This window comes from Dermatophagoides pteronyssinus, unplaced genomic scaffold (genome assembly GCF_027571235.1).
Source record: "Dermatophagoides pteronyssinus isolate colony J.1.1.1.1 unplaced genomic scaffold, Derpt_VIB-CSIC_2022.12 sq0002, whole genome shotgun sequence".
Taxonomy (NCBI): domain Eukaryota; kingdom Metazoa; phylum Arthropoda; class Arachnida; order Sarcoptiformes; family Pyroglyphidae; genus Dermatophagoides; species Dermatophagoides pteronyssinus.
This window is the reverse complement of record NW_027461526.1, coordinates 2,575,138-2,598,719: the sequence shown is the minus strand read 5'-3', so window position 1 is coordinate 2,598,719 and position 23,582 is coordinate 2,575,138. Positions and strand designations below refer to the sequence as shown.

At 26.2% G+C, this 23,582-nt stretch overlaps 2 protein-coding genes across 3 annotated transcripts in view; one reads left to right on the top strand and one right to left on the bottom strand.

The window, feature by feature from the left end:
- Positions 1-23,582, top strand: part of LOC113799519 (uncharacterized) — a 50,458-nt gene that overhangs the window by 20,089 nt on the left and 6,787 nt on the right. For both annotated transcript variants that reach the window (XM_075824922.1, XM_075824921.1), the window contains exon 3: positions 23,021-23,161. In XM_075824922.1, coding sequence (XP_075681037.1) covers positions 23,021-23,161 — 141 coding nt within the window. The remainder of the gene's footprint in view (positions 1-23,020; positions 23,162-23,582) is intronic.
- Positions 21,356-22,132, bottom strand: LOC142646319 (uncharacterized). Its single transcript, XM_075824924.1, has one exon. The coding sequence runs from the start codon at positions 22,076-22,078 to the stop codon at positions 21,476-21,478; it is 603 nt and encodes a 200-aa protein (XP_075681039.1). The 5' UTR covers positions 22,079-22,132; the 3' UTR covers positions 21,356-21,475.

The following is a 23,582-nucleotide window of genomic DNA, read 5'->3' as shown; positions in this document are numbered from 1 at the left end:
GAGTTTCGGTTATTTTCGAATGTAGATGTAGAAAAACGAACACAAAGTTTCGAATTAATGTTAGTTTATTAAAGGTTGTTACATTCAGCTAAAAATAAAATACAATGAAAACAACCATTTATATATGAAAAATATCTTAAAAATAGTTCGATAATTCTAAAACGAAACAAACTAAATCTTGTTTCGTCACACTCCCACCGCGATACCAAATTCAAAAAACGTTTTGCATTAATGATTCCACAAAACAAATCGACAAGAAAGTTCGAACCATTAACGTAGCTTTTCGATAAATTCAAAACATAGATGATTTTCATTGACATCTTCAATAGAATAGCCACTTGTCGATTTCGATCTTTAGGCAAAGAAACAATACGATAAAAATTCACAATAGAATCTGACCAAAACGTGATTAAACCAGAAAAAATCGGATGGATACGATATAACAAATCGCCAGAAACAAAATTCACGTGTTCAATATCGCGTTCATAAACGAAAACACACATAATACCATAATTTTCTCCAACAGCCGAAAGATACAAATACATTTTCAAATCCAAAAATTCTTTTACCACTTTCAAAAGACTTTTTACTTGACCAACAAAAACGTTCAGAACCTGAGCGACCCAAACGAGATGAATCACCAGTCGATACAATAATCTAAATTTCAGTTTCCACGGATCAAAACCGTATGGATCGAAAAACTTTCCGATAATCACTATACGATCACAAGTTTTCACAGGATCCAATTCCGGAAAATCAGTCACAACTTCGTCATTCGTATTCATATTCGTAAACATGATCATAAATTCACCAAAATATGGATGGTACGATAAACAATTCATAACAAAAGCCAAATCAGCACCACCTACAATTTCTTCAGCTTCTTTCATAAAATCCACATCATCATTAGATTCAGTTTTCAATAACAAACTCGAATCGTTCTTGAATTCCATAATCGAACATTGAAGTTCACTGGTTTTTTCTCGAATTTCAATCGAACAATTTTCTCTCGAAGGAAATTCAACGCCAAAAAGAGATGACGATTCTGGATCCGGTTCTTTCTTCATAGCATCCACATTTTTCACATGTACTTCAGGAATCGATATATGTTTGGCACAATCCATTGATCGAGTAGAAATATCCAAAGGAATCACATTACTAAATCGAATTGAAGGTACCATAAAGCCAAAATCCGAAGATTTTAAACTTCTTATATAATTTTCCAACAAATCGTTATAGTAAAAAACTTTATCAGTAATTTCAGTCGGAATCTCTTCATCTTCCGGGAACAAATCAAACAATTCGCCATTCAAAGAATTCAATTCAGAACGCAAAGCTTCGACACGATCGATGTCCCATTCTCGTTCAGTCAGACGTGAGACATTTCTTCGACACGATGTCAATTTCTTCTTTAATTCTTCAGGTATCGAGATCATATTGACAAATTCTGGTTTCTGGTTTCTGGATTCTGGTTTCTGGATTCTGGGTTCTGGATTCTGGTTTCTGGTTTCTGGGTTCTGGTTTAAATCGATGGAATCTTGAGAAGATTCACAAAATCATAAAAATCTTTAAATAATCACAAAATCAAAAAACAAATCAAACATAAAAATTCACAATGCTGACGTGTAACCTTTAATAAATGTAGAAAAACGAACACAAAGTTTCGAATTAATGTTAGTTTATTAAAGGTTGTTACATTCAGCTAAAAATAAAATACAATGAAAACAACCATTTATATATGAAAAATATCTTAAAAATAGTTCGATAATTCTAAAACGAAACAAACTAAATCTTGTTTCGTCACATGTAGATTTAAATTCAGTGAAAAAAAAGGAAAAAAGAAAATTCTGTGATCCATGTAGGTATTTGTTTCTTGTTATACTAACGATATTTTTTTCCAAAATAACATTCGATTCGATTGTTTTATCATTTTTTCTTATTTTTTTCCGAATCTTTTTTTTCTTATATATCCCAACTTAATTTGTATCCTTTGTATGTGGGTTTTTGTTTATGATATTTTTTTCTAGTTCTTCATGGTTGCTCGAATTCCTGAATCATTGATTTCCCATTTTTTTAAATTCGATATCTTCGGTTATTTTTACCACTGTTTTTCTAGTAGTCGAAAAGTAAATAGAAAAATGAAAAAACAAAAACAATTCGACGGCATAGTCTTTTTTTCTTTGAAATTTTGGATGAAAAATTATGGTAATTCTTTTCAATTCCATTGTTTTTTCTCTTCATTTCGAGAAAAAACAAATCCATTGGTTTTTTTTCTATTTTGTTTTCTGGTTTTACATTCGTTTTTTTTTGTTGGTTGATTTTCATACTGTGCAATGTGGAATCTTATTGAAATCGAATACAACTATTACTAATCATTTGGAAATAATCGACATCTTTGATGAATATTGTTGTCATTTTTTTCTTCAATGATTCCGTTCATTCAAAAAAATGACTTTAATTTGTTTCAAAGTTTTAAAAGTTAAATGTACATTGAGCATAGAAAATAATTGAAATATACTTTTTTGTACATAATATACATGAACAAGTATTCAATCTATTTGTTTTTATCTGTATTTGAAGTGAAAGCCATAATTCTTTTCTATTTTCAGATTGTTTGAAACGAATGGAAATAAAACTTTTATCTTAATTTGTTGTATACAACATATATCGTACAATAACGATGATGGTGAAAGATAAGAATTGAACCCATGATGAAAATAATTGTAAGATCTAGATGAGTTAACTGTATTATTTTTCTATTCCTTTGTTTCGTTACTGTGAACAAAATATAAATGATAAAGAAAAAAGGAAAAAATGAAAGTTTAACAATGCCTACGGGTCATCGGATTTTTATTCACTTTAAACGAAAATAAGGGGAAAAAACAATTGTACCAAATTCCAATATCACATTGCATTAGTCATTGTGCTACAAGCGTCATTTACTCTAATGATAATAATGTATTTATTTATATAACAGAAAAAGAATAAAGTTAAAATCACTTCTAAATTGAAAATTGTTGAAAATTATTTTATTCTATTTCTATTAAATTTCTTTGTCTTTCTTATGTTCTTATTTTAATTTATTATCGTAAAACAGTTGCAATTTCGATTAATGTATGACATTCAATTGCAGTTTAATAATTGAAGATCTTAAAAATGGCCAACGTTAGCTTAGTTCATCTAGGTATTAATAATAGCAAAAAATAAAAGTTCTTGCTTTTCTGTATTTATTTCTTTTAAAGTTTTGATTAACTTTTAAACTTGAAATCTAGATTTTAAAAGATGGTGTATGTAGGCATAGAGTATGCAAAATTAATGCTGAATGATGCTGTAAAAAAGTTTCTTTAATGACGAAAACTACAATCCAATCTTAAATCTGATACAAAGTTTTTAATTAAAAAATAATAGTTTTTTTAAGAAAACTTCTTAGTTTAATCTGAACAAATGTTTTTTTGGCAGTTTTGAGTACCAAAACAACTAGAATCATTAATTAACATACACCTGTGTTCAATGGAATTCAAGCTGACGAGCTGGTTCTTTTCATCTTTTTATTTTAATTCACAAAAAAAAAAACTTTGTTGATAAATTATTACGAATATAGTGGAGAAATTCGTTGATTAAATGTTAATTATTTTCAAAATATTAGAGTTTTATACATTATTATGGTTGTTGTTGTCATCAACTCTCAAATAAACACTTGAATTGAATATTGAATTTGTTATTTATTATAAATGTAACCATGTTATTACGATTTACACTTATTGAAACATTCGCTGAATATTTGGTTTTTGTTTGTTTGTTTCATTTTTATTCACTTTCATCAATGTAGATTTTATCAATGTTTTTGTTTTTGTTGTTTTTCTTTTTTTTTTTGGCTAATTTATCGCCAGAATACTAAAACAGCAAGTAGAATAGTTGTGTTTACAAATATTACAAATGCACATTTTGATGTTTTTCTGAATATTTTTTTTCGGATATTTTGTTTTTTGTTTGTATGCTTGCTTATAAGTTTGTTTCCATTCAGTATTACCGTTATAACGAAATCGATACATTCTCTTGAGCGTTTCGATAGAAATTAACATTATTTTGTTGATGAAAAAACTGGTACAAATTCGGTATGATGGTAAACATTGTTTGGAGCTTTATTCATTCAATTTTCCGAATTGTATAAACATAAAACTACCATGTCACATATATTTGAACCAAAATAAAGAAGCTTCTTGCTTATTCGAACAGAAAAAAAAGAATCAATAAAGTAAAATTGAAACGATGGCCAATAAAGCAAATATTCATCAAACAGAAATGAAAATTTAGAAGAATATTTTTCAAATTTCATAGTTAGTATCATTTGTTGTCGTTATTTTTATTGTTTCCATTCCATATTGTCAACCCTATGATAGCATTTGGAGTATAATGTTTTTTTTTGTTTTGCTTATTTGCTTGTCATTGTTTTTCTGGTTATCGGCTATTTGTCATTTTATTTCGATTAAACGTGCCATCTTAAACAAAATTCCTTGTTTCTCAAACGTGAAGTATGATGTGTTCGTGGTAAATGAATGTATTCGAAGCATTAAACAACAACAAAGAAAAAAAAATACAAATTGTTTGCTTACATTTCTTTCTTTTATTCATTCATTTTTTTCATCGCTTAAAATACTAATGAAATGTAGCGACGATGAAGCCAATATGAAATAAAACGATGAAAAAAATCCCGTGTATATATCGTTGCAATATTTTTTAAGTTGCCGAAAGTTTTCTTTCATCTTCACTAACGCTCAATCATTGTTCCTGCTTGTATGTGGGTATATCATCAATGGACAATCGGTTAACATCAGCAGAAAAAACCAAAAAAAAAAAATTGATAGCTAGACAGACATTAAAAAAAGACCTAAGAATAAAAAATGGAAAGAAACGTGATTCAAGAATGGCCAATAAAGGAAAAAACAAGAGAATAGAAAAAAAATTGCAATATGATGCCGAAAAAAAGTCAAATACCATAAGAATGAATAAAAGAATAAATTGAAAATTTTCTTCACGAAATCATTATAATGATGATTACGATGATGATGATGATGATGATGATGACGGCAAATATCTATTGGCATTTCCTTTGAAAAAAACATACTAAAACTATACTTGTATTTCTTTTCTTTTTTGTGGGAAAACTTTTTTTTTCTTGGACCGAAATTCATTTTTCTCTATTTTTTATCATCAACCGATTAAATGTTCAAGTATTTAAAATGAATTTGGACTCAAAGAATCTTTTTCGACTGAATGATATGAATGATGATGATGATTAACATGTATTCATTCATTCATTCATTCTTCGTTTTGGTTTGGACCGAACTAGTGATATGCGACTAAAGTGTGTTTCCGAAAAAGATATGAATTTTTTTCTCATTTTTTGCACTACTTAATGTTCTGTCTTATTTTTTAAAATAAAAAATGATACTTTTGATTTGAAAAATATTTCTATTTTACTACAGTATTGTACGTTAATGATGATGATCTTTAATAACCATTTCAATCATCAACGAATTCGATGATGATGATGATCGGTTCGTTAGTTGATTTAATGACCGGTCGGATTTTTTTTGCTTCCACTATCTTCTGAAAGTCAATGGCCAAATGATAAAAATGAAAATATTTTCGGAAAAGGTTTTCGGCAAAAAAACTTATCGTTTCTCATAAGTATACCGCAATAATAATTTCGATAAATGAGAAAAAAATTACAGAATTTCATACATAAGTATTTTCTATGATAAACAATGCTTCAAATAACAAGATAATTCTTATGAAATCAAATTCATGGTTGGTTTGTATCAATTTCATTCTTTATTATGATCATTTATTGTCAACATTATTGTTTTTGGTAATCGTTCGTAAAAGTGTTAGTGTTTTGTTCATATCACAGTATCATGTATGATGTCTCTGTGTTTTATGTGTTTGACATGCAAATTATTTCATGTTCATAATAGCTATCATTTTCTTCATATTCTTTATAAATCATTTTTCATTTTATGAATAAAGTCAATTCGGCTACAAATGATGACTATGTGTTTATATAACATCTATTAGAATCATCAATCAGATGAAGATGATGAAAGAAAACAAGAAAAAAATCGGTAAGAATGAAATAATACTATCACTTGAATATGAAATTTTTCTTGTTGTTGTTGATGTTGCTGTGGATCGAGAATATATTCTGATGATACAATTTTTATGTGTAGAATTTGTTTAATATATTATAATAACGTAGTAACAATACACGCAATATAAATAATATCAACCGCCATCAATGACAATATATTTTGACATCAAACATACCGCCATATTACATATGCCATCAACTAAAACGAGAATGAAAATTTAACAACTTTTTTTTCCTGATCATTTCTTTCAGTGTGTGTTTGTAATTTTTTGTTGTAATTTTTCGGAAAAATTTCACATCATTTTTTTGCTTTTTTCCCACTCTCTTTCTCACATCTCTGCATCAAATACATATCTATAACTCATCGAATATCAATATATTCGGATGTAAACCGAGTATTCGAATAGAAAACTATATAGAGTTTCTTCACTATCTTGCTTGTTTCTGTTTGTTGATTTCGCAATTTACGTTACAAATAATAATAAAAAAGGTTTTGGTGAAAATGTGAAAAAAGTTATATATTTACCAACAAATATGGCAATATAGATTAATGGGTTTAGATGGATAATGTGTCCGAGAAAAAAAGCATCCCACTCAATCACAATCGGATATCATTGCTTGTAACATTGAAAAAAATAAATTGATGCAAAAAAAATAATAAGATTGAAAGTGAAATTTGTTTTGTTTTTGTTTTTGTTTTTGTTTTTGTTTTTGTTTTTTGTTTATTGTATTTGTATGATTGATTTGAATGATATACAAATCATCCACCATTATGATACATTAAAAGTTTAGTTCGATTTCACGGAATATTCTTTCGTTTTTTTTTCTTGACGGAATATAATATTCTTTTCTTTAACAAAATCTAATGCATTGCTACTATCGAATATAAGATAAATAAAATCTTTTGAAGAGAATTTTGTTTTTCTTGTTGTTTTAAGTTTTGTTTTTCGTTATTTCGTATTGTCATTATTGGAATACCGAATGTTTAATCTGTATCTGCAATATGATTTGTTTTCCAATGAATTTCCAATAGATTTTGAGTATAAAAACTTTGACAGCAGAACGAAAATGAAATTTGATATAGAAACTTAGAATGATGATGATGGCAAAAAAAATGAAATACTGAAGAATTTATTCTTTCAATTAATAGATAATATATGGAAAGTTTTTTGTGAAATTCAAAAAATTCTTGCTAATAATCAATGATTCAAAATAATGATTGTCCAGATGTAGTAAATAATAATCATTTTCACGAACAACAGCAAATGAAAAGGAAAAGGATTTGAAAAAATGTAATCAGACGAAGAAACTTTCCATTTCATATTTCTTTTTGTTTGTTCATTCTCATTCACTAACAATGTGACCAGTTCTAACTTTTTTTTGTGATTTGTTGCATCATTGAAGATGATGATGACTGTGTGGCGAATTTGTTTCAAAGATTTTTTTGCCTTAAAACCCATCATCAGCATCATTTACAAGTTCGCTGTTTTTATTTGGATTTCATTTTTTTTATACAAAAAAATTTAAAAAGTAAAATGAAAATTTAAACAAAAAAAACTTTAAATTATCCTCAAATTTGATATTGAATTGAATAAGACATTTTTCTTTTCCCCAAAGCGGCAACTTTTTTTGAGCCTTTTCTCTTACAAACAAGAAGAAATTTTTTTCTAAATCCAAAACTTTTTGTTGTTTATTATTTTGTAAGAAGAAATTTCTTCTTTTTTTATGATTCTTGATTATGGATTCTCTTTTGTTTTTTGCTGTTGTTTGTGTGTAAGAGAAAAAAGAGCGAATCCAACAGAGAAAAAAATATTTTCCATGTCTATGCTATGATTGTTTTAAATCATATAAAATTTCTTCTTTATGACCGACAAAGATGATAAAAAAAGTCCAAAAAGAAGGAAAAATAAAATCAATATTTTAAATGACAGTTTTTGTCTTCATCAACGTTATCGTTATTGGATTTGCCATTTTTGGCGACGAATTATTTCTGGTGAAATTTCGCTTGGTTTTTTTATTATTTTTTTAAATTCTAGATTCTACAACCAATGGTATCGATAGTATCTTATTGATTTTTTAACCAAAAATTGGTCATTATATTTGTGTATGTTTGATAACCATGATGGTGATGATCCAAAATTGTCATTCTAATCTAATTTTCCATATTTCTTTATTCAATTTTTGAATTTTCAAAAAAAAACTTTTGATTGAAAACGTATGGCAGTAAAAGTAACCACTAAAAATTTCAAGACAATTTAATTCGACGACAACGAATTGAATAACATTAAATTTTGAAATTTGATGAATAATTTGCCAGTTATTTACTTCGAGTAACTGAATAAATGATTTTCGTATAAAAAGAAAAAAAGTATACGACTACATGAAATTTGGGCAATCTGTGTATGCAATATTATTATTATTTTTCTCTGTTTGTTTGTTGATTATACGTTATAATAATAATAATAATATCTTAAGTCTCAAAAGTTGATTTCACACACACAATCATTATAATCATAATGATGATAACGTGATGAACAGTAAAACAAATGGAAAAAAATATACAGCTAATAGGCCGGTATTTGGATCCTTTGAGATTCCAAATTCCGGATAGTCGTTTTTTTATTGGGCATCCTTTACTTTTTTTCTGATTTTATCGATGCTTTATTTTTTTCTCCTCTTTCACCGCAATCCTGACTAACACTCACGGACAAAACTATTTTTTCCTCTTTTCTTTACCCCCTTTTATAAAGATTATTATATCTTTTGATGATTGTATTATATTCGCGCAATACACAATAATGATGATGATGAAGAAAATGAATTGGATCGATGATTGTTGGCCATTTTATTGATTATCAATTAGTCTGTCATATCATTGTTTTCCTATTTATATACTAACATTTTCATTTATTCTTTCGATTTTATTAAATCAAAATCGAATGACAAAATTAAAATGAAATAAAGCTAAAAACAGTATTAAATTGTTCATAAATGTATTGGATTTTGTGTGTGTTGGTGTTTTCACAATGCTTTTGCCATCGCTGAGTTTGATATATTTTTCTTTTGAGCATGAAATGGACAAAACTTTTTTTGTCTTTCTTTTGAATTGATAGTGCGATTAATTGATTAATTTGGACTAATTTTTTTTTATTTTTACTATTCGAATGAATGAAAGCGATCGAAAAATACACAAACATAGAAAGAGAGAAAGAATCGGAACAAATCTTTTTTTTTCTAGTTTTTTGTTGTCGTCGTTTTTTTATATGGTCAGATTTTCATAGACTTTACTTTCTGGATCGAATTGTTTTCAGCAATAATCATCATGATCACTCTTTATACAACCCAAAAAATATATAAACTAAAATTCGTGATGTTATTAAGAGAATATTTAGAATCGTGATCGCTGATGGTTGGCTTTTTTAGCGATATTAGTATAAACACACAAACATTTTCTTTTCTTTTTTTTGGATTTCGATTCAAGTTTCTTAATCAAGTTATCTATATCTCATCGTATACTTGTGATGGGTATTACTATCATTTTGTTTTTGTTGCTGTTTTTCTTGTTGTGATATTTATTCTACCAATCTAATCTTGCATACTTTTGGGACCGAACGAGAAAAAAATTACATTCATATAGAGTTAGAATTGTTTTTCTTATTCGTTGTTGCCCCATCTTTTTTTTTATTTGTCATCACAGCCAAATCATTGGCGAAAATGTATAGAGAGAAAAAAACTTTTCAAAATAGTTCCCATGAGTTTATCATTGTTTTATCTGGTTTATATTCAACATCCGATTATTTATAATTTTATTCTTTCCATAGAATCATTTAATGTTGACAATTTTAATGATTAATTTTTTTCGTTTTGTTGTTCATTGTTGTAGTGAGTAAAGCTATTTTTTCGACTCAAAATGTCAATTTTTTCCCAATCCAATAATGAATTAGATAGGTAGATTGTATGCAAAAAAATATAATAATGCAATTATTGTCACGTGTAATTTTTCATTATTTCTTTAAATTTTCATTTCAATGTTCCAAATTCATTCGAATTTCATCATTATTTTTTATTGTTCTAGGAATTTTATTTTTAAAAAATTTGAAGAATTCCGAACCAACTTAGATTGGCAATTATATTTCGTCTATATTTTTTTCTGCTGACATTTGCAACATAAGAAACAACGAATCTTATGAAATCAGAGAAACAAATTATTATCATGTTTTCATCTATTTATATATAGCTATTGACATATTGATAAAATGATTCCATGTGTTAATATTGCTTATGGTTGTTTTGTTCACTGTCCATTCTGATTGCCATATTGAATAAAAATTATCATTGAAGAAAAAAAAATCAATTTTTCCCAAACAGCAACCAACAGAAAATTACATAAAGTTATTGTTTGTATGCTCAATAATTATTATTGTCTGAGGAAATTTTTTTTGTTGATGTTTTCATTATTGGTATGTGTTTGATATTTTTGCAATTTCAAACAGAAAATTTCTTTTTCAATAACGATATAATAACATTGAAGTTTCTTTTTTTCGCCGTCATCATATTACAAAATATTCATGTAGTCTTTTGTTTTTTAATATCATATACGACTTTTTCATTTCATTCAATTCAATTTAGGTTTTTATTAATTCTATGTACTATAGCAAATTTTGTCAATCAATTGTCATTAGTTTTTTCGTTGTTAATAATATAAAAATTTCGTAATCAAAGTTTCGATTTAATTAGTAGAGAAATGAAAAATTTCTCACCAATCATTTCGAGATTATTTGAATAAAATTATTATTTATTACAATTTTTCTTTTTTCATTCACAAATAAATAAATCCTTTTGATTCGGGAATTTTTCTATTCATTTCCTTGCTTCATATCCGTCCTAATATTATTCCATTATTATTATTATGATTATCATTGATGATTGCACATTTTGCAAGTTGTTTTTTTTCGTTTCATATCATGATTTTTTTTGTAAACATCATTTTTGGTTTGGTTCAAAAAAAAAATATTCGATATTTTTTTCCAATGATGATATATTTCATCATTTAGATATAAATTTCCTGTACTGTACGATTTGTATTAGCATACACACACACACACATAGATTCAATATTTATTACAACAAAGAATGATGCTTTGTATCTTTGATGTATTTCTATCATTCATCGATATCATTTCCCATGTCGAAATTGCCCTGAAGCTTTGAATATCTTTCATGCCGTTTTATCCAGGCACGATGGCGATGATAATAATGATCATGATTATATCGAATGGTAACAATAACATTGGTCATAAATCGAATCGTTTTCGACAAAAAAAATTCATGAATTCAAAATGAATTCACAAAAATACCTTGATTTAATGGAAAAAATTTTTATTCACAAAATACAATTCATTTCTGTTTTGTTCATATGAATGTCATAAAATTTATTCGGTATTTACCATTTTTTTTCAAAGATTGTACTCAGAATATATTACATTACATATAAATAAAAAAATAAATTAAAGTTTTTTCGTTTGTTTTCTTATTTTTGTTTTCTTCCTATTTGATGTCAACATTTCTTCATTTTATTTTATTTATTATTTAATAGGATTAAATTTATTTTCATTTTCAGTTCTTTGATAATTCATTATTTATAACCATAATGAATGAAAAAAACAACATCATAGACATGAAAAAAATAAAGAAAAAGTGAAAAAAAATGTTGTTTCATCATCATCGAATCGGTTTGAATCTTTATTTTCTTAGATATTTTTATTTTCATTTCACGTTTCATTTTCATGTGTTCTATCCAAAATGAATATTATGAATCTCGTCACCTAGAATAGTAAATCGATTTTTTTTTGTCGTCGTCATATTTATTATAAAAACATAAGCAAAACATAACTTGTATTCATTCTGATGTCATTTTATCAAACGACATTTCTTCATATTTTCGACAAAACACATCAAGTTGACTTTTTTTGTCCTTACTTCTTCTATTATTCGCTTTGTTATATCATTTTGTTGTCTCCCTCAATTTTTATTCTCCAGATTCGTTCGATCGAAATATGTTCGTAATGTGTTTTTTTCTTTTGATATGAAATCAGTCCAGAAAATGAAAAGTAAACTCGTATGAAATGGAATATGGAATTTTTTTTCTTCATTTCTTCCCCTTTTTAATTGGGCTCTATTTTCACTTTCTCTCTCTCTTTGTTTTCGCTAAAAAGGTTCTGTGAAAACCTTTTTTTCTTTTTTTGGTATGTTGTTTTAACTCTCGGTTTAATAATCGAAAATAATGAATTTTATCGTTTTTTTTCTTATTCAATTGATCGACATTTCATCACACTTTTATAATGATGATGATAATGGCAATTTCGATGATTACAAGTGTTGTTGCCCAAAAATATTCTGTTTTTTCTTGTTTCATTTACCGTTTTTCTTTATCATTTTTCCATTTTTTTAAGTTTGTCGATCATATATGTGCCAAGTAAATGATCAGCTTTGTGTTTTTTTTTGGTACATGTTCATTTGTATGTGTCTATGTGTCCATCATGAAAACTCATTAAAACATTTCCGTTAAATTTTGGCTTTTTTGACAATTTTTCTTTTGCTTCTTTTACTCCTTTGTTTTGCTTTATCAATCCGTTAAAAAAATTTTATATTGCTAAATGGATTCTTTCTATTTTTTTCGTTTAAAATTTATAGTATCGATTTCCATTTTTATTTTCTCGGCCGCTTTTTCCATCTATGTCTCTCTTACACACAAACATAGATTCAGTGGAATTATTTTCCAGTTGGTTTCGGTACAAAAAAAAAATCTAAATGACTGACCGAACGACCGACTGAATGATTAAGATGTTGTTAAGGTTTTTCTTTTTATCTTTATTTTTTTTCCTTCACTAATGTGGATTTCCATTGAACTTTTTTTTTGTTCTTAATTGTTGTTGTTATTATTAGTCTTTAAAAGTAAGCCGTAGTATAGATGGGTTCATTGAATGTAGTGATATAGTGCTATCAAGGCAATTGGGTTATTAAATCAACAAAATTAAAAACTTCATTATACCAGTTATTTTTTTCTATTTGTTTTTTTTTGTTCAAATTTATAATGAAAAATCTTGTATTACAATGATAAGTGTCATTTGACATTTTGAACATTTTTAAATTTTTTCCATCCATTCTTTTCATTTCAATGACACAACACAATGTTTTTGAAATGAAACCAATTCAACGAACAAAAAAAATTCCTTTGTATAATTCAATATTCAATTTACATCTCTCGTGTTTTTTTTGGGAGAAGTGGGATGGATGAATTGAAAAAAATGTTGAATAAAAACATTGTTCGACTAAATGAATTGCATTACATTATCAAATATATTTCCAATTAAATAAATCAGCTGACATCATGATAATAAAACTAGAATTTTATATCATTCAAAGTTGTCTTATCTGAAAAACATTGATAAAATTTTCTTTGTTTCATCCAACAATTTATAATTTCTTCAAAGTTTAAACGAATTTTAAAAAAGCCTTTATTTTTTTGGATGAATTAATCCAAATGGAATTTTTTAAAAAAAATTCTCACCTATGGTATAAATTGGAAAAATTTTCCAAATTTATACTAAAACCTATTTGCATCAATTTTTGTTATTGTTAATGATGTTAATGGGCTATTTGAATCGAGCATACAAATTGATATTGTGGAACAAGAAAAAAAATAGAATGATTTTGAGCAACAAAAAAATAGCAATAAGTAAAGTATGATAGTCAATTAAGATATTGAATGTTTAAACGTTGGGAAAAAATGTGTGTGTGATAATCACATTTTGTATGAATGATGTCTTTCATAATAATAATAAGAATTTCTTTCCTTTGCTAACGGTATTTATATTATTGTTTTGTTCATTACATAACATATGTGTTTGTGTTTGTGTGTTTTATGTTACACATGAATCCTATATGATAAATAATTGATCAACAACAACAACAAAACATTACATCATTATCATCATCATCATCAAAAGTTCTCTCATTGATTTTTTTCTATCAATTCTATTCCTTACGTTTTCTTATTTCTATATTTCTTTACTTAGGAAATAAAAGTTGTAGCTTATACTTCAAATAATAATAATATAAATGTTGTATTTATCGTCGATTTTGTAATTGAAAAAACAAAAACAAAAATTTTTTTTTTTTGTTGGAACAAAACAACACCTATTACGAATATATTTTTTGTTGTTGTTTTGAGAAAAATCCTTGACATTTGTACTTTTTATTGTTTTTGTTGTTTAGATTACAATCATATCTATCTGACATTGATGTTTATTTGTTTGGTTGAAAATAAAATTGTTTTTTTTTAAGTCAGGTCATCATAATTTTTTTTTCATTTCGGATTATTTTGTTATGTTGTGGGTGTGAATTCGTGAATTCAATAACTTTTTCCATGTAAAAAAATACGCTACCCCAGTTAAGTTAAGCAACAAGCAAAACAAAAAAAGAAAAAGAAAAAATTCTATCTATTCATTGCCGAGCGAAAAAAATTGGCCAAATACAATTGTGATGTGTTGTTTGATTTGAATTCTATTTTCTATTTTTGTTGTTGATGGCTTTTTTTCTCTTTTTTTTTGTTCATCATTTTATTTTTTTTTCCTCTCGTTCACATTCTCATTGAATTATTCGATTGTCGAATGAATGATTCTAGCTATGATGATAAGGATGATGATGATGATTGTATATGACGGCGTTGAATTTACGCTGATATTGAATGTATTATATAGTTTATGCAGTTATAATAATAATAATAATATTTGTATGTTTGGGAAGAATTTTTTTCTTCTTTTTATTCTTCTTAATACTTTTTTACGCAAATATCACCGATAAGAAAGATGTGCAGGCCACAACAACAAAAAGTGTTGGAAGGAATGATGATTTCCAAGAAAAATTCATCTCTCTTTTATTCATAATAAAGTTTGTTGTTGTCCATTCAGAAACTTTCTGATCAACAAAAAAAAAAAAAATTCTTTCGTTTGGTTTTTTTTCTTGAATTTTACCATTCCTTTATTCCATGAATAAAAAATTGAATAGTAGCCATTTAAAATATATCCAGATCATGACTTTATGATGATTGTCAAATGTCGTTTTTTTTTACTCATGATAATTCTTTAATATATTTTCTATGCGTTGGCAGAAGCATTTCTATTTATATTCAGGACAATGAATAAACAAAAAATAATCAACAAAAAAATCCATTACTTATGGAATTTGTCTTTCATATGATCATATGGCACACATATATTTGGCTATAAGCTAAATAATACAAAATGACCAACAAGAATCATCTTTTTTTAGTCTTGAAATTTCTTTTATGAATGAATCACCATCACAATTCTTCTTTTGTAATCATTTTATTCATTATGTTCTGTTGGTAAATCACTACAATTTTGAAATTTTCTGCTATTTTTTTTAAATCATTACATTTGCATTCCTGCAAAACAATAAGAAATAAAGGTGGCTGTTTTCTTCTGGCATAATTCCCTGCTATCCTGATTGCTGTTGTCGTTGTATTCTTGAGATTGCTCATCATCATCGTCTAGATGGTTTTTTTTGTTCGTTATTTCTTCAGAAATTCTTCTTGTTGTTCAGATTTTTTTCAAGATTCTTGATTCAAGTTTTTCTTTTTTTTCTCTCTATTGTGTCAATTTACTAATATCATATCGGATATGTGTGTGTGTGTGCGAGGAAACCAAAGCTAAATTCATTTTCTTATTACTGTAATTTGGAATTCTTTTCTACCCCTCATTGCTTCTTACTTTTTTCATACAAAATACATATCGTTGGATAATGATAATAATCATAATCATAAAGAATATGATATCTGTAATACAATGATTATGATGATGATTAGGTTAAATAGACCAAATCACCGGGATATACAAAAAAAATTCCTTACGTTTCATTTATCTATCTATTCACCATGATTATATATTCATTCATAAATCTTATTATTATTGGTTTATCCAAATATATCATCAGTCTCTCATCATCATCATTGTAATCATCATCAACGGATATAACCAAAACCAAACAAGCATTCTGAATTGATGATTTTATTAAACATTTATTCTATTAAGCATTAATATTATCTGTTTGTTAGTTCTAAAACAAAACAAAATAAAAAATATAAAAAATACATCCATTACTAATAGAATAACGAAAAAAAACCTGTTTCTTTACCAATTTTTTTCTCTCTGGTAATGATTCTGACCCAATCATATATTTGCTGTTTTTATTTTATTTTTTTGTTTTTTTCTTGCCCAATTTCTGTTCCATATGTGTTGTGTGGGATCCATGTATTGTCGAATTTTCTCTTATTCATTTATATCATGTCTATATTTATTGTTCCAATTGGATCCATTATCTTAATAACCCTCTGGAATTTTTGTTGTTGTTGTTGTTTTGTTTTTGCCTAAACAAATAATCGTTCTCCGAAAAGAAAAAACCGAAACATATTTAGAAAAACGATATCATTGGAATCCAACTTTCAGACAATGCTTTATATATTGTATTTTATGTGGGAGAAAGTTGAAAAAACAAAAACAAAAAATTCAAAAATTACAATTGGTTACAATTTCATTCATCATTTGTTTTGAAAAAAATTTGACTTGTTTTTATTGAAAATTTTCTCTTTCATTGTTGTTATATTTTCGTAAGGTTTTCTTGCCGAATTTATTCATCAAATTCAATTTGAATATTATCACATTCATCTATGTAGAACCTGATTCTTTATGAAGAAAAATGTTTCTTTTTTTTCATTATTTTTAAATATTATAGAACAACAATAACAAAATAAATTTCATCATTAAGTGGTCGTTATCTTCTTCACCCTTTTTTCAATGTTTCATTGTTGAACTTCTTGGAACAAAAAGAAAAACAATCCTGTTAAAGTTTCTATCATTTCTGGTTGTATATAATGATGCATGTTAAAAAGGAAGAATATTTATACAAAAAAAATTGAATAATGAAAATTAGTTGTCTGATAGACCTGAATGACTCTTGATTTGTCTGGATCATTAATGAGCCATTGAAGACTTCTAATATTTTGATCATTCAATATCTTAATGTGGGAATTATTTCTGTCTTTTAATGATTTTTAGTCATTAAGACTAACATTTTTTTATTGGCCACAAATAAAAAACAAAACGAAACAATCAATGTTCATAATGATAATGATGATTATCATTATGACTGGAATCATAATGATGATGATAATGATAGTGAATAGTGATAGTTTCGATCTATAATGTTTTATCTTACAATAATTTTTACAATGATGAATGTTTATCGATTGTTTTGATCAACAATGGTCAATAGTTAACTTTAAATGTGAATTTAAGAACAAAATCTGTGAATTGTTTATTTACAAATTTGATTATCCAAAAATTCAATCGATGATTTTTGTTTTTGTTTTTGTTTTTCATAGAAAAATGTCTCGAAATAAGAAATCTTTTTGATTCATTGTATATTGTATTGCCAATATATTCCAAAAACAATCATCACAAATTTTTCATCAACAAAATAATTATGATTTTCAAAAATAACGTTTACATTATTAATGGAATCGGAAAATAAAAATAAATTATGGCCATTGTTATAAGTGATCATTATTTGATTGTTTATTTTGGTTACTAGATAATGATCAATAGAACCAAAATCAATGATTGTTTTTCTTACATGAATTACGTAATTCGTGACCTTCTTGAAATACATACACACACATCTGGATTAATCATAATCATTTGCATTATTTTCAACTACATCCTTATCATTTCTCTTGTTTTCTATTTTTACAGTGTACATCAAAATGCATCGTTTGGAATTTTTTTTTTTGTTTATGTTGGTGGGGTTGAGTGGGAGTAATACGAAATTGTTGTCTTTCTATCATTCAATAATAATAATAATCATTATCCCATATTTTTGTTTTGGTTTATCATTGTCATTGTCATCGAATTTGTATACAATTGTAACAATATTTAGTCAAATTAGGGTTGATACAAATATAATATTTTTTTCTCTCTTATCATCAATATACAAAATAATGATAATGATAATGATATTGTAAAGTAGCGACAACAACAAAAAATCTCTTCCACCTTTTACTTATGCGTTTATTTGTTAAATCTTTTTTTTCATGTTGGTGTATGGCTGATTCTGATGATGATGATGATGATGATTATCATTATTATTTTAATATATTTTAGGTTCAATAATAAAAACAAATATTGTTGAATGAAGAATAAACAACTATATTCATTTTGGAAATATATTGGAAAAAAAGATGATTTCATCATTTATCAATAACATTATTCTTAATTTAAAATTATTCGATCTTATTGTATTTTCAATCGAATACAATTTATATGCAAACGGAAAATTTGAATGCTATCATCATGATTTTTTTTTGTTGTTGAAGAAAGTCGATTCCTCAATATTCTATCTGTTTATTTTCAAAATATAACACATTTAATATACCACCACTATTTAGAAATGGTATATCAATATATTTTCACAACTGACATTTATAGGAAATCGTTTTTGCTCTATCTATTTTATTCTCTAGTTTCATTGATTTGTGTTCACCAAAAATGTATTGACAATAATAATAAAAAAAATAATAAATAAAGAAAAATTGTCATTGATATTCAATGAAAAATGGTAACGACTTGTAATCATCGATTGAGCACAAACATGTATGCAAACACAAAATTATTGAATTCAATATGAACAATATTGTTCATTGTTTGAATTGATGTACCGTTCGTTCGTTGTGTTTTGATTTTTATTGTTTGTCAATTTTTCTTTTTTTTTTTTGTTCGAAATCGAATGAAAGATTATTATACATAATTGTCATCATAAAGTATATATGAAGAATATAGAATCATAAAATAAAAATCCATAAATGAAATGACATTTGAACAAAACATTTTGTTATTGAAAAAAAATGAAATTGAAAAATTCGATAAAACCAATCACAAATATTTTGTAGACAATGATTTACAATGAATGTGACCGCAAAAATTGCTTGGGAAAATGATCTATAGATAATAATATCGAATAAACAAAAATATTTCGACAAGAATTATTATTCGTTGAAAAAAACTAGAATGATTTTTTTCTTTTTATTATAATCTTCAATATAGGTGTGTGGAAAATGAGTAAGATGAAGATACATTATGAATGCATTTTTTTTCTCAGTTAGTAATCTTTTCTTTTTTTTCAAAATTCAATCTCATTATGCTGATGATTCGTGTTAGAATTTGATTTCATTTTCGGGTTTTTTTTTGATTTGATTTTTTTTTCTAGTTTTTATCCCGATGATGATGATGATGATGATCAAACATAACTATTATCGATCGACGTTGTTGTTGTGTTTTCGTTCAATATTCTGCTTACATCGATGAAGCAAACATAATTAGGATCAGTGAGAAAAAAAATTCCAATTTAAATCTCAATGGAAGAGAAAATCAAATCAAATAGACAAAATAAAAACGAAAATTACATCTTATCCTTATGAATTTTCTATATCTATTTTTTGAAATCTAAATCGCAATCGAATGTTTACCAAATTAACAAATTGAAGGATAAAATAGATACTTTTATTTTAAATAACTACCAATAGCAATTTGTTTGTTTTTTCCCAACCGAATAAATTTGGAAAATTAAAACAATGAATTCGGTTTGTTTGCAACAAATTACAAATCACAATGAATAAAGAAAATGAAAATTTATTTAGAAAAAAGAGAGAAGAAATTTTTGCAAGACAATGCGATTCATATTTGAACAACGAAAACAAAATAAGATTAAAATTTTTATTTGGTTTCAATTTTTTTCTTCTTTTCAACATCTCCATATAGAAAACTAACTGAGACAACAAATAATTTTATCATGAATGAATTTTTTTTTTCAAAACTTTTATCCCGAGGGCTATCACCAAGAATTCATTGTTTGAATTCATAATCTTCTAGCCTTTTTGTGTTTCTTTAGCTTTTTACCACTTTTCTTCTGTATATATGACGATTGCCTTTCAGTCAAAAAAAAAAAGAAGAAAAAACTGATCAACCAAACATCAAGCTGATTGAAGCAAAAAAAAAAAAAGAAAAAAATTCTGCCTGTAATTCGTAATCATCTTGTATCGATTATTATTATTATTATTGGTCAAATTGTTATTTTCGATCAATGATTATGATGATGATGATGCTATTGAGAATTAATCAAAGACACACATATATTTTTATAAAACACGAATCAAAATGCATTGTACAGCAAAAAATTCTTGCTATATTCAGGATATAAAGAGTGAATTGAAAAAAATCGAACAAAAAATAAACCATTCACATTACCAAAAACATCGACCAAAAAAAAAAAAACAAAAACAAAACACAAAAATTAATTTGATTCAATTTGATGCGATTGGCTTTTTTTTTGCTGTTGTTTGGTTTAATTTAACTCTTGTTCTCATTTTTGTTTTGTTGGTTTGAATCAATCGATTATTTTCAAATATATATCCATCGAATGGATCGATTTTTTCTTGTTAAAGCTGGTTACGAACGGGAAAAAAATCTACAATCCTTTAATGTTCGGTTATTGATGATCATCAATAAAATAACTTAATAAATTGACAATCGACAAATATTGCCATTTTTGTATTAATTTTGTGCATTTCATTTTTTGATTCCCTGATCCCTTTCATAATATGTCAATGATCGCATGAATTTTGTTTTTGTAAAAACTATCATCATCCTTGTTATTCATCATCAACATTATCAATAACAATAACAACAAAAAATTATTGAATAAATATATTTATTCACAATGTTTTAGTGATTCATTTTGTTTCGCCATCAAAATCAAATCAAATTAAAACACAATTTATGAAACATTTTTAAATTTCGATTGTGAAAGAGATAATTCTTTCATTTTTTTGTCTAACCAAATCAATTTCAACAAAGAAAAAATCATTATTTGTCATCAATACTACAAACACAAAGTTTAAGTTTAGATGATGATTATTATTGGTGAAATTATTATGAAAATAATATGATAAGCTATCGACTAACATTGGCTGATTATACATTTGTATTCGATAATCTTGTTTAGTACGAAAATCAAGTTATTAACAGATTTTTGTCTTGTAAAAGTGAATACCAATTTTTTTACGATTAATTCAATGAATTTCAATGTAATTTTATTCTTATCATTTGTTCACTGATTTCATTCATAAACACATGTTATACAAGTACGAATTTCTTTTAATTCTACAATTCAAATTACAAAGTAATTTTTTCAATTTATATCAGCATTCTGGTTCATTTCATTTTCATTATGATTATAACTATGAATTAGCTTGTGATTATCATCATCATTGATTTTGTTGCTATTGTCGTTGATAATACATTGTAATCCATGTTTTGTTGCCCATGTTTTAGCCAATTTCCATTCACGAAAACGTCGTGCACGCCATAATGGCAATCGTTCAATATAAAATTTAAGCCAAAATTTTTTCTCCATGGCTATCGGGTCATTCTTATCAAATAACATTGGTGATTTTGTTAAATCTGATGCTGTTGTTTGTTTGTGGCAAGATTTTTGTCTTCGAAACAATATCGGTTCATTTGATCCATATTTTTGACAATAATTTTCAAATAATGATCGATCTCCATACAATTCATGATAACAATTTCTTGTTAAATTCCATTCAACTAACCAACGATATATTTTTGTATTCAGTACGGCCAATTTATTATGATTATTGGATCCATCTTTTGCTAATTTCTCACGAAAATGATAATAATCCTTTTTGATTGATAAAATAAACAGAATAAATGATGCCAAAACTAATATGGCTAGTATTATAATGATAATATCTTTTCTTTTATCACTATTCATTTTTCAAAACAAAAATTTTTTGAATGATGCTAATTTCATTATGTGAGCTCTATGTCATCTGATTTTTTTTTTGTTTCTATTGAAAAATGTTAATATTAATTTCAAATAATTATTTACATTATTCATGAATGGATACATCATCATCATCATCATCAACTATCATTCATCGTTTTGAACATTTCATCTGTGTGTATGTATGTATGTCGTTTGAAAGCCAGAAATGAAAATTCAAAAAAAAACGGAACTTTAAACATAATAACATTTAGAAGATAAATGAATATTTGGAATTATAGTACAATTTATCATTGATGTGTTTTCTTTTTTCTATTTGTTGTTTTAATTTGAATTAAAGTAAATAACAGAATTACAACAAAAAAAGAAGAAAGGGAAACTCAAATGAATTTAATTCGTTTGAACTTTTTTTTTCACTATTTCTCTTTCCCCATCTTTTTTCTTTTTCTATGCCATGAACAAGAAGAAAAAAAGGAAAAAAAACATTTGATAAACAATGAAAAGATGATGAATGTGGTTTGGAATTCAAAGGATTAAAACAAAACAAAAAAACGAAAATTCTGTCGTTTGTGGGTGGGTGAATATTTGTGTTTGACTCAGACATACAATATTCATTAATTCTATTAACAGAAAAAAAGGGATATATTAAATATGATAAATTCATTTTTGAGCAAGATTCGATTCTCGAAAAAATTCTAGTTATTTTCAATAGAATAATTTTAAAGACAATGTGATGATGATGATGATGGTAAATTTTAATTATATTATAAAATTTTAACTGAATATATTTCTTCATTTTCTTTATTCAAAATCCTTTGGGTTGGGATTTTGTTTTCAAATAAAATAATTTTATAAGTATTAATATATCTTGATTTACAACTATGGCTAATTTTATTTCTTCATTTTTTATATTTTATTTTTTCTCAATAGATTCACAACCATTTCCTGTTTTAGTTATATTACATGGTGAATCATATGATTGGCATTCCGGAAACGTATTTGATGGATCCATATTGGCTTCATATGGACAAGTGATAGTCGTCACTGTCAATTTTCGTCTAGGGATTCTAGGTCAGTGTTTTTTGTTTGTTTCATATATTCAAAACAAGAAAAAAGATTAATTTAAACCAATAAATAAGACATCAATGTGTATTATTCAATGACCAGTATAAACCACCATCATTTCTTTCATAGATGTTGATTCATTTAATTTGCTTTGGCTATCATCATCATTTGTTTTGTCTTCAACCCATAATCGTCTGTTGATGTTGTTGATGAAAAAATTTCCAAGATACGGCCTCAAAGAGCTTTTAAGAAAATTGTCTTTTTTTTCTTGACTTTCCATCATCATGATTCGATGCTGACCATTTTTTTGTTCATTCAAACCAAAATTCACATAAACCAATCGGTCTCTATCAGTGTGTATATGAACCCACATTCATTCTTAAACTTGGGTATTGAAAAGAATTTTTTTTCAAAACTATCTCCATAA